Source organism: Triticum urartu, chromosome 5A, assembly GCF_056163025.1.
Source record: "Triticum urartu cultivar PI428250 chromosome 5A, HENAU_Tu73, whole genome shotgun sequence".
Taxonomy (NCBI): Eukaryota; Viridiplantae; Streptophyta; class Magnoliopsida; order Poales; family Poaceae; genus Triticum; species Triticum urartu.
In genome coordinates, this window is record NC_141877.1 from 607,729,065 (window position 1) to 607,739,722 (window position 10,658).

General features: G+C 45.0%; 1 protein-coding gene across 1 annotated transcript; it reads right to left on the reverse strand.

Moving 5' to 3' along the window:
- Window positions 1-6,305: 6,305 nt before the first annotated feature.
- Window positions 6,306-8,571, reverse strand: LOC125506168 (uncharacterized). Its single transcript, XM_087524951.1, has 3 exons — window positions 8,382-8,571; window positions 7,853-7,997; window positions 6,306-7,774 (listed from the first exon to the last, which is right to left on the reverse strand). Exons 2-3 carry the CDS (start codon window positions 7,939-7,941, stop codon window positions 6,310-6,312), a joined length of 1,554 nt encoding a protein of 517 aa, XP_087381077.1. The 5' UTR covers window positions 7,942-7,997; window positions 8,382-8,571; the 3' UTR covers window positions 6,306-6,309.
- Between the last annotated feature and the right edge of the window lie 2,087 nt (window positions 8,572-10,658).

Genomic DNA, 10,658 nt, shown 5'->3' on the forward strand with positions numbered 1-10,658 from the left:
AAGGTGTGGATTATTTTTAAAATGTATATTTTTTCTTTTTAGATGAAGATGAGGATCTCTGATATTTTTTTCTAAATGGACGGTTATGAAAAGTGGCACTCGCTGGTAGGCCGTGGTGGTAATTTTTTTTTTTACTTCTTTTTTAGATGAAGGTGCGGATTTTTTCTTTGAGATGTTTTTTTAGACAGAGGCAAGGAATTTATGTATTTTTTAAATGGAAACATGCACATAGCTTCCTCGCAAGCGGCGCCACAGGGTGGCACCCCAACCACTAGTATACTGAATTTTGCTCTCTTTTATTTAAGGCGGTGCTTCCTTTGTCCTAACAGATGAAGACTGGTCTTCTAAATTCCGGCTTTAGCGGCTCAAAGCTCAGCTTTGAAAAAGGCCCATGGCCGAGCCAGTTTTTCAGTTTTCATCCAAGCATATGCTATTTATCGCGAGAGAGTTTCTCTCTATAGCTGTTGAAATGCGTCAACCTTCCTTTTTACTGCATCTATACTTTGACACTGGTTGGCCACTCACGAGCTTACATGCACATAAAGGAGATACACCGACGGACAAATTTAGCAAGGCCTTTTCCTTGAACAAATATACTCACAACATGTGCATATTAAGTACCATACTACCATGGAATTGTGTACATGTAAAAATGGTACCATGGAACTGTGGGTAATGTGGAAATATTCAGGAAGAAGTGGCGCATCTCAAGCTTTGTTGGCAATATGTGTGCCCCTCATGGCAGCCCCAAAATACAAATATTCAGGAAGAAGTGGCGCATCTCAAGCATCTTATCAATTTGCCTTTTGCTCTGGAAATCATCATTCTGGTCTCCTGGGCAATATGGACAACGCGGAATGATTTCATATTTAAAAAGATTCCCCCAAATCTATATGCTTCCAGGCGCAAATTCAAAGAAGAGATGAAATGGCTCACTCATAGAGCAAGAAGACAGGATTATTCCGGCATGGTGGATTGGGTTGCAATGTTCAGATAACTTGCTGGTCCAGATGGGTGTTTTTGCTGCTTGTTTTCCTTGTATGTATGTATGTATGCATGTTTGTTCTTTTTACCTTTCCTAGGTTTTCTTTTTAGTTTTGATGTATAGTTATTTTTCTCTTACTTGGACTATTTGTATTCTTTTTTTGAAATTAATAAAAATACGCAGCAGAGTCCTGCTGTTTCCCTCAAAAAAAAAATTCATACATAGCATGATGGAGTTCATACTAGAGTGGCAGGATCCAGCCTGGGACACATTCTTAGAGCATTACTAGTAGAACCCTCAAACCCTCGAACCCTCACTAGCGTTTTAAGGGTCCAAAAATGATCTTTTTGTGCACTTTTACGGGTTGAAAAATAGGGGCAAAGATTAGAACCCTCAAACCCAACCCTTATAACGGAATATTCCCCATGAACGACGTTGTCGTTGCGCGCAGGAGGTCAACGGGGCAGCCGCCGGCGACAGGGGCGACTAGCAGCGGCGGTCGCGGGCGTGGACGCGGGAGTCGGGAGGATTTACCCCTCCCGCGCGAGTAGAACCGCCAAATGAGGGTTGGGGTAGGTTTTGCTCCCCAACCCTTACTTTTGAGGATTGGGAGAGGGTTTGAGGGTTGGACCTTTAAAAAAATTGAGGGTTTGAGGGTTAAGAGGTTCTAGTCTACGGCTTTTTTTCGACGAAAACTGTAAAAAAGCAGTTATTTTTAGGGGTTTGAGGGTTTGAGGGCTCTACTAGTAATGCTCTTAGCACGGTGAGCTACCCGCACCTCAGAAGACTCAGGGCGCGGTGCTAGGCTCAGAGGTCGCGGACTAGTACCTACCACCGGGCCCGTGAGGATAGTCCAGAGCTGCAAAGTCCCACCGAGCCCCCATGGAGGGCAGGAAGCTCGATGACCCGCCTCGGATTTCCATCCGTGACTCGTAGAGAGCCACGCAGAGGGTGAGCTCCTCATCGGAAGGCAACGAGTTCGACGAGGAAGGATTGCGGGGCAAAAAGTGATTAGGTGGCAAGGACTCTGCTGCGTATCAGTGGCCCAAAAAGTGATTAGTTGGCATCGGCTCCCCAAGTCACTGAATGCTGACGAGTACCTTCAATCTTCCATGGTCTGACCACGCCGATGCCTCCGCTGGGGAACATCCTGCCTCAGTCCAACCGTGCAGACGCTCCCCATGCCGCCCCAGATGCCGCAGATTGTTAGAGCATCTCCAGCCGCCTCCCCGAGTGCCCCCCCCAGGAGCCTTTTTTCTTTGTCGGCGATGCAAAAAGGGCAAAAAATGGCCCAGCCGTGCCCCCCAAGCCCCCCCACGACCTCAAAATGCCGCCGGCGAACCCAGGCCAAACCCAGCGCGCTGGGGGGCTGTTGGGGGCGCCGGCGGAAGCAACGGCCAATCCTACTCCCCCACGCGTTTTTTTCCTTGCCACCTAATCACTTTTTGCCCCGCAATCCTTCTGAGGGCACCAACGGCTGGGGAAACGGATTCTTGGGAACGCCGGCGGAAGAGTTTTGCCCCCCCCCCCCCCCCCCCCCCGGACGTGCCATTTTTGGTCTAGCGATTGTTCTGAGGGGCTCCAACGGCTGGAGATGCCCTTAGGATGACTCTACTTGAAACACCAGCAAGACTGTTACCGGGGTGCCCGGCCTAGCCGCCACCCACGGCCAGGAAGCCCCGGAGGTTCCCCATGCCTTCCACGCCCATGAAAAGGTTTTTCTTGTCGGCCAGCAACAGATGTCGAGTCTACCCGCTCTATCCTGTGTCGTGCCCCTGATGCACTTGTGGTGTGATGGAGTCTGCAGTTTAAATAGAAGGAGGAGACGAGGAGTACACACCGTGCGACGGAGAGACAGTAGGCGAGGGTGTCAATGAGGCGAACACGAGAGCAGCGTGGGGCGCAGTGAATGTTGGCCCAAAATTCACGAGGGTGAGTAAAAGAGGTTAACCAAATTTCAGTGGAGCCAATGTGGTTTGTTGCTTTGTGAATTGTACAATGGCCCCAGAGGAGACAAGCATGACCTACCGTCTCGGAGAGAGTGAGACATAGCTCTAGCGCAAGGCAACTGATTCGGCGGGTACGTAGAATAGAGGGCAAATCACCCATGCAGGGACTATGTGTCATACAGTCCAATAGCGTTGGCTCACTTACTCCGGTCACTAACTGGCATACAAGTTGTTTTCTTCTCACTCGACCTTGCTCGAAAAACTTTGGCCAATGCTTGTTCATGGACTTTTAAAAACATAAATGATAAATTAGGAAAATATGGTGAGGCTCCAGAAACTTTGGTCAATGTTTATGATAAATTAGGAAAATATGTGAATTTTAAAAAAAAATTCAAAAAGTGCTAGTGAATTAAAAACATAAAAAACATGTTCACCAACTAAAAAATATTTCCAAATTTCAATACTTGTTCATGGACTTTTAAAATATTTTCCAATTTAATTTTTTAATTGATCATTAACTAATGTTCAAGGAATTATTTCTCCTTGAATTTAAAAGTTCTTTGTGAAATTTAATTTTTTTTAAACATATTCATGCATTGGTAAAAAAGTCAAGTACTTTACAGGTATTCATGAATTTTAAAACTGCTTGCAATTTCTTTAGGTGAACCATAAAAATGGTTCATAACTTTTGTAAAATTATTCGATTCTTTTTAAAAAAAACAAGACTAAAAATGTTTACAGGAAATTTATTTATTTGTGATTTTTTTAAAATTAAAATATAAGAAACCACAAAAAATGGAAAAAATGGAAAGGAAAAAATAAAACCAAAAAACCAGCAACAATTGAAAGAAGTTACAAAAAAAAACTAGGAATATGAAATATATGGGAAGCAGAAAGAATGTCGTGCATTAGAAAATGAGTGGAAAAAGACGACCTACCCATGTCGTTGGACAGGTGTGTGATTTGTACCATTAGCCTACGGGGGCAATATAGAGTGTGTGAGAATCGGTTGGTTGTACTATTCTGCAGTGGCTGGGCTTCTAGATTTTGGACATGGACTTCAGTGTATGGAAACCAACTTTGGGAAAGGCATGGGGTCCAATATTTTTGGTGCCACTATGGACGCCGCTGTTAAAGTGGCGGCCGCTGATCTATATCGCTCTTTTTATGTGTTTCGTCGTTTTTTTATAACCTTCTCCCTGCTTTATTACGTTGCAATCAAAGTTACAGCATTCATCGAGAGAGGGATGGACACACTAGAGGGTTGATCAAGGAAGTTGTTTCAAGAGGACCCGTAACCAAATTCTATAGTTAATGAGCAACATTATTACCTTCCCTAGCTAGGATAGTGCACAAAAGAAACAACGGGGAAATCACACTTCAAATGGTAGCAATCATCAAAAATTGCAGTAGAGTGTTGAGTGTTCTAATAGTGGTTCATGTTGGTTGTTGTTGCTACCCAGGAAGTGGCGGTGCAAAACTGAAAGTAGATTAAATTGATAACATCCGTACGATCTAGTAGCAGAGTGTTCTTGTAATTTTTTTTTGTGAATTTGACTTCAAAATTCAAAATATTTACAAGGAATGAGAACAATTAGTTTTCCGTTAGTGTTTGAGTGTATGTTCTTACTATAATTTTAACTTATGAATTGTTAGAACTTTTCTTCAGTTCGTGATTTTTATCTCTAGTAGCCAATGACCCAATGTGCATGCGTACGGTGGTACTTAAGCCGTGCCCGCACATATTAATGGATGGTATGGTGGAGTGGTACCATCACGTTAATACAGTGCCATAGAGTGGCATATGCCAGGTCAGTGCACGCACGTACGATGAAAGCACGTGCAAGAAATTCTCATGTGCATCTGAATCACCATGTCCGAGCCAGTACGGCAGCCCACGGCGTGGCGCCGCTGATTCCTCCGCCGCCGTATCCGTCACCGAGCACGCCGAATGGGATGCTACTGCTCGCATATTCTCTCAGAGGGATATCTTCGGCTCTTTCGCCGCCGCCAGCTCTTCCACCGCCGCCGATCAGGCTGAGGCTACCCACTTTGCCTCCGACCCGGCCAAGCTGACCCGTGCCGTCGGGAACATGCCGGCTCCATGATTGTCCACAGACCAAGATGTGACTGCGGCCAAGCGGCTCCGTGCCACGCGGTATGTCCCCTATGCCCCCCACGCCCACGAACAGGTTCTCCTCATCCGCTGCGCCCATTTCTCCTGCAGCAGCGGCCGAAAGCGAGGCCTTCGCCTCACCCGGTCTTGTCCGCCGCCATGGCATGCACCGCAAGCGCGAGGCAGAGCAAGGGGAGGGATGTGACAGTGCTAGAGTGCTTCTTGGTATTGTGGAGCTCTAGATCCTACTCGCTCTCTCGTGTTGTTGTGTGCGTGAGAACATATGCTTCTGCTGATGCACTTGTGGTCTTTAAATAGTCGGTGGAGGAGAACACACGACGGACGGAAAGGGAGGGGTAGGTTGGGAGGGTGTAAATGTGGCGAGTGTTAGTGCTGTAGTGAATGCTTTTGCTTACAATCAGGTCTAAATTTTGCAAGAGCGGAGGTAGGAGAGGTAGACGAACAGATCCGTTACTCGTGTTTACTTATTTTTTGGGGCGATGCTTTTTTTTTTCCCTATCAAATGAAGACTGGGCTTCTGTGTGGGCGGCTCAAAGCACAACTTTGACAAAGTGCCAAGTCATTTTTATGCCAATTTTGTATTGTCAGGAGCAAGCCCACGCATATGCTGTTTACTTAGAAGAGTTTTTCTTAGCTGTTCAACTGCATCACCTTTCCTTTTTACTGCATACACATAGGCTGGTCATTGGCGAGCTGAGATATGCAGGCAAGAGCAGTGGCGGAGCCAGAACTTTTGTGGAGCCTGGGCAAGTTTAAGTCTAAACGTATAATTTGGAAATCAAGTCGGGTATTCGAATACACAACATGTAATATACCACCAAGCTTCGGATTCACAAATCCGCTCTAACAATGAAGTGAAAACATAACCATAATAGTCACACAAAATTTCATTTAAAGTGAGCTAATATTCAATATCCGCTTCATAGACCAAATAAAGTTGGTACATGACAACAAAAGATACATAGCCAACCATGCATAGATACCAACTCGCCATGTTGCCAACAAAAGTAAAGCTATATATACATACATATGTCACTACATGTGACCGTGCAATTTCTTCCAGCACAGTCAAAAGCATCTCTCACTTGTTCATTTTTTGCCAACAGAAAGACATACAATCAGCCTAGAAGAACTGCAATACAAAAAATGAATTTTTAATTAAATAAGTTTAGTTGTGAGATGAGAAGTCGAAAGCTTGCAAGAATAGAGATGGTTGGAAGGAACATACCGACAGTGCACTAAAGAAAATTACGAGGCAAATGCCCTTTCCAAGACCGCATTGCAGTAAATGTTCGAATAATATCCTTATCATCAACTGACTTAAATAACTCCCGCTCGGTGTAACATATCATCAAGTCATTGAACCATTCATTATTGATCTTGCTACGCAGTTTAGTCTTGATAATCTTCATTGCTGAAAAAGCTCTCTCAACAGATGCCGTTGACACCGGCAATATCAAAGCCAACTCAATAAGTTTGTATACCAATGGAAATACCAAATGTTTCTCAGTTTCAACCATCTTCATGGCCAAACTTTGAACACCATCACAAGTAGAAAAAGAAGCATGCCTTTTCACTTGACTTATATAAGTGAGAAGCTGCTCTCTTATTGTTCCACGGTCATCATTGGAAAAGTCATCATGATAAATTTCAGTAAGATGTGCAAGCTTGTCAACATTAAACTTTGAGAAAGAATTATTGGGGTCAAGACATGAGAAGCAATCAAGCACACCATTAGCTCCTTCACTAAAGCGGTGGTCCACCTCCACGCATATTTTGTCAATAGCAACATAAAAAATCTCTGCACGGTAATGGTGAAGATTAGTGATAGTCTTCCCTGCTCTCCTTGAGTGACCACGAACTGGTATTGCTTCATCCATGTTTGGCACTGGAATACTATTAGCAGCACAAAATTCTTGAACATCACAAAATAAATCATCCCAACCACTCTCTCTTAATGTTGCCAGCCGAGGTTTGACATCATCCACTAATTCCATGGCAAGCACAATATTAAGATCTTTTCTTTGCAAGACTTTTGAGACCTCATTTGTGATGCCAAACAACTTCAACATAAGCTTTAGAATGAAAGCAAATTTAAAGCTCTCCATTTTTTCTATCAAACCTGCTGCTTGAGATGGCCCACGTCCATGTTCATCAACCGTACTAAGTACATGTAACACAGAGGACCACATTTGATTCAAACGAAGCAAAGTAGTATGATGGTAACCCCATCTAGTGTCACCTGGCCTAGCAAGAGTAGATGATTGGTGCAAGCCCCTTCCTGTAGATATCTCACCACTCTCAAGTCTATCCAGAATATCTTGGTGTTGTGCCTCTGTCAATGCATCCCTTCTCTTGCAAGATGTAGTTGTTGTGGTCACAATTAAGGAGATGTACTCAAAGAAATCATGAATAGATGAGCAACTACTAGCAACAGAGACAACCACCAACTGCAAACGATGAGCATAGAAATGAACATAGAAAGCAAAAGGGTTTTCATCTATGATCTTTTTCTGCAAACCATTAAACTCGCCTCTCATATTTGAAGCACCATCATATCCTTGCCCTCGTATCCTTGAAATAGATAACTTATAATGATCAAGAATACCATAAAGAGCATTCTTTAGTGACTCGGATGTAGTATCTTTGACATGGTGAAGAGCAATAAATCGTTCCACAACCTTTCCTTTGTCATTCAAAAACCTATATAAAAAAGAAGGTTAGTGCACAACATAGAGAATAAATGACAAACAAATAACGAAAGAAAGTGAAATTACTAACCTCAACATCACCGCCATTTGCTCTTTCACAGATATATCACGTGATTCATCAATAAGCACAGAGAATTGTTTATCACCAAGCTCTGCCATGATCCTATGCACAGAGAACTGATCGGTAACTTAATTAACCAAAAATCTCCTCATCTCTGAAATTTAATGATCAAGTTTGAAGTTAGTTACTAAACAAGCTACAACAAGTTCATAGTACAGAATTCTTTGTATTCAGTTTGAAGGTAAGAAAAATTTGCATGAATACCAGTCTGCAAGTTGCCATCTTCTTACATACTTTGATTTTGTAGTTCGAATAGCCAACAAACAAATACAATTTCTCTCTAGTAATGAATTCATGATCATCCCCAACGATTTCCCCCTAAATTTAAGCCCTTACCCCTAAGTCCGACCTTGAAATCTCAGACCATGTATAATCAGTATCTCGATCCATACTTCACATCAATCCTACTTCCCAGACCAACTATTCAGACTTCAAAGATGAGAGATCCTTGGACCTAAATTCGATGGAGATTTCTTACCGAAGGAAGCCGAGCCGAAGCCAAAGCCAGATGAGAGGAAGGAGAGGTTGAGGAACGACTGGAAGCATAGACTGTGTGGTAGCCTGGTGTCGCTCGCCGCCGGAGCCGGAGCCGTCTAGGGTTCAGCCGCCGTCGCCGCCCTCTGTCGCCCAGTCCCTGCGCTAGTCGTGCGTGACAAACGAAGACACGAGAGAGAGAGAGAGAGAGAGAGAGAGAGAGAGAGAGAGAGAGAGAGAGTTGGAGCGACCGAAGGAAGCCAGCGCCCCTTTGTTTCTTTGTTTCGGCGGCCTGGGCTGATTGCATGTAGGCATGTAGCCACATACTAATCCATTTGTTGATTGTTGGGCTGTGAACCTGAGAGAAACGAAGGCCTATTACTTTTTTTGCCCGGGTAAATTAAGTTACCGATCAGTTTAGCCCTTTATTTAATCTGTCTATCGCTGCTGCTAGGAAAAAGCGAGCCCGGGCAGGTGCCCAGGGTCGCTGGGCGGTGGCTCCGCCACTGGGCAAGAGAGAAAATTGGGGATGGACATGGAATTGTGTCCCCGCAACTGGGTACCAGGAAATTGTTGGTAATGTTGATTGTTAGATCAAGTGACAAAGTTTGGAGTGAACATCAGAGAAAACCATGGTACAACTTAGGCAATGAAGTTGGGACTACTTGAGGAAAACCCTCCTTTCCAAGAAAAATATGTTTGGACTATTTTAAACGTTACTCACTCGTTTTCCCACATAACTTAAATTATACAAATATTGTAGGGCCAATGCTCACCTTGACTCCAATGTTTCGTAACAAAAGAACCCCTATAAGGTTCATCTTGGCCCCACTATCTCTTTAGAAAGAAAAACAAAAGTGACCTGAAGCTCCACAGCTGATTAGAGCTTAAACAATTCATAACTTCACTAGTGGAGAAAAGACAACATTGTAAAGCACTTTCACATTAATATTGGCCAACATATACCAACAGGTTCTTTGAAACCTCATTAGAGCATCTCTAGCAGATCCTGTAAATCACGGTACCGTAAATTTCGTTTACGGGATAATATAAAACTATTTTGCGGTACCATGGAAGGTACAACAGAGCAGATCCTTCAAGCATACTGCATAACTTGAACATAGAAGATACACATAGTTCCCGCCACCAAAGTTCGCCGGAAGTTCATCGCACAAACTTAAAACATACTAGATTAAACCAAATCTAAACTACTAATCCTTCTTCTTTTTTTTGACCGGACTACTCATCCTGCTTCTTGACATGGAGATGGAACTCCATCGCGGAGTTGGAGACAACGAAGGCAAGGTTGAACTCCTCCTTGGCTGGCTCGAGAAGCGTGGCGGCGCCTTTTTCTCCAGCCACGATCACCTCCTTCACCTCGGTGAGCTCGTGCTCCGCCTCGCGGAAGCACTTGGTGGTCGGCCAAAAGATGTCGTGGAGGAGAAATCCCTCCACTCCCTCCGGCCGCCACTGGGAGAGGTCGTCATGCTCCCTCGCCTGCAGGCACCGCCATTCCTCCACTGCGGGGCGAATGGCGGAGCTCCCGGCCTCGTCGTCGTGGTCGGCTCGCTTGTGCGGCTGCGAGCCGCCCCCCCCCCCCCCCCTCGCCCACCACGCCCGCGTCCCTCGCTCGACATCGAGGCGGTCGAAGAGTTACTGTGCACGCGGAAAACACCGGCCGGGGGAGAGAGAGAGAGACATTACGGCATAGGAGGGTTAGGGATTTACCAGATAGGAACCCTAAAACGCGCCAGATCCGGTAAAAGCATCTTAGTAGACCCCGTATAAGCTCGCGGGCCTTAAAATCCCTGCCGATTTACAGGATACGTGAAAAGTTCGTCCCGAGCAGATCCTGTTAAAATAGCTCGTCTCGTAAAAATATACAGGCACGTAAACCCTTTTTTTACTCCTTGTTTGTTGGTGAGGAGTTCCTATAGCGATGGCGGGTTTCGAGGCTTGCTTGATGACATGCGAATTGAAGGGGATAACAAGGAAGAGTCCAGCAGCACCTTAGGGAGCTCGGGGAACATATGTATGAGTTAGGCGCTAACCGAAAGAGAGGGGGTCGGGGCACGGCGTCGGTAGATCGAACTCGGGGAAGGCGAAAAGGGCACTGACGATGTAGAGGTTCCTGCATTAATTCCTTCTAGGAGGACGACGAACAAGGCTAGGCAAATCTCCGTGACACGACCACTGATCCCGGAGAGGTCACTCACTGCACAAACAATGACCTGCGGTGGTGATTCCGCAAACTGGGGGCCGCGTGCTTCCTTGATGTCCA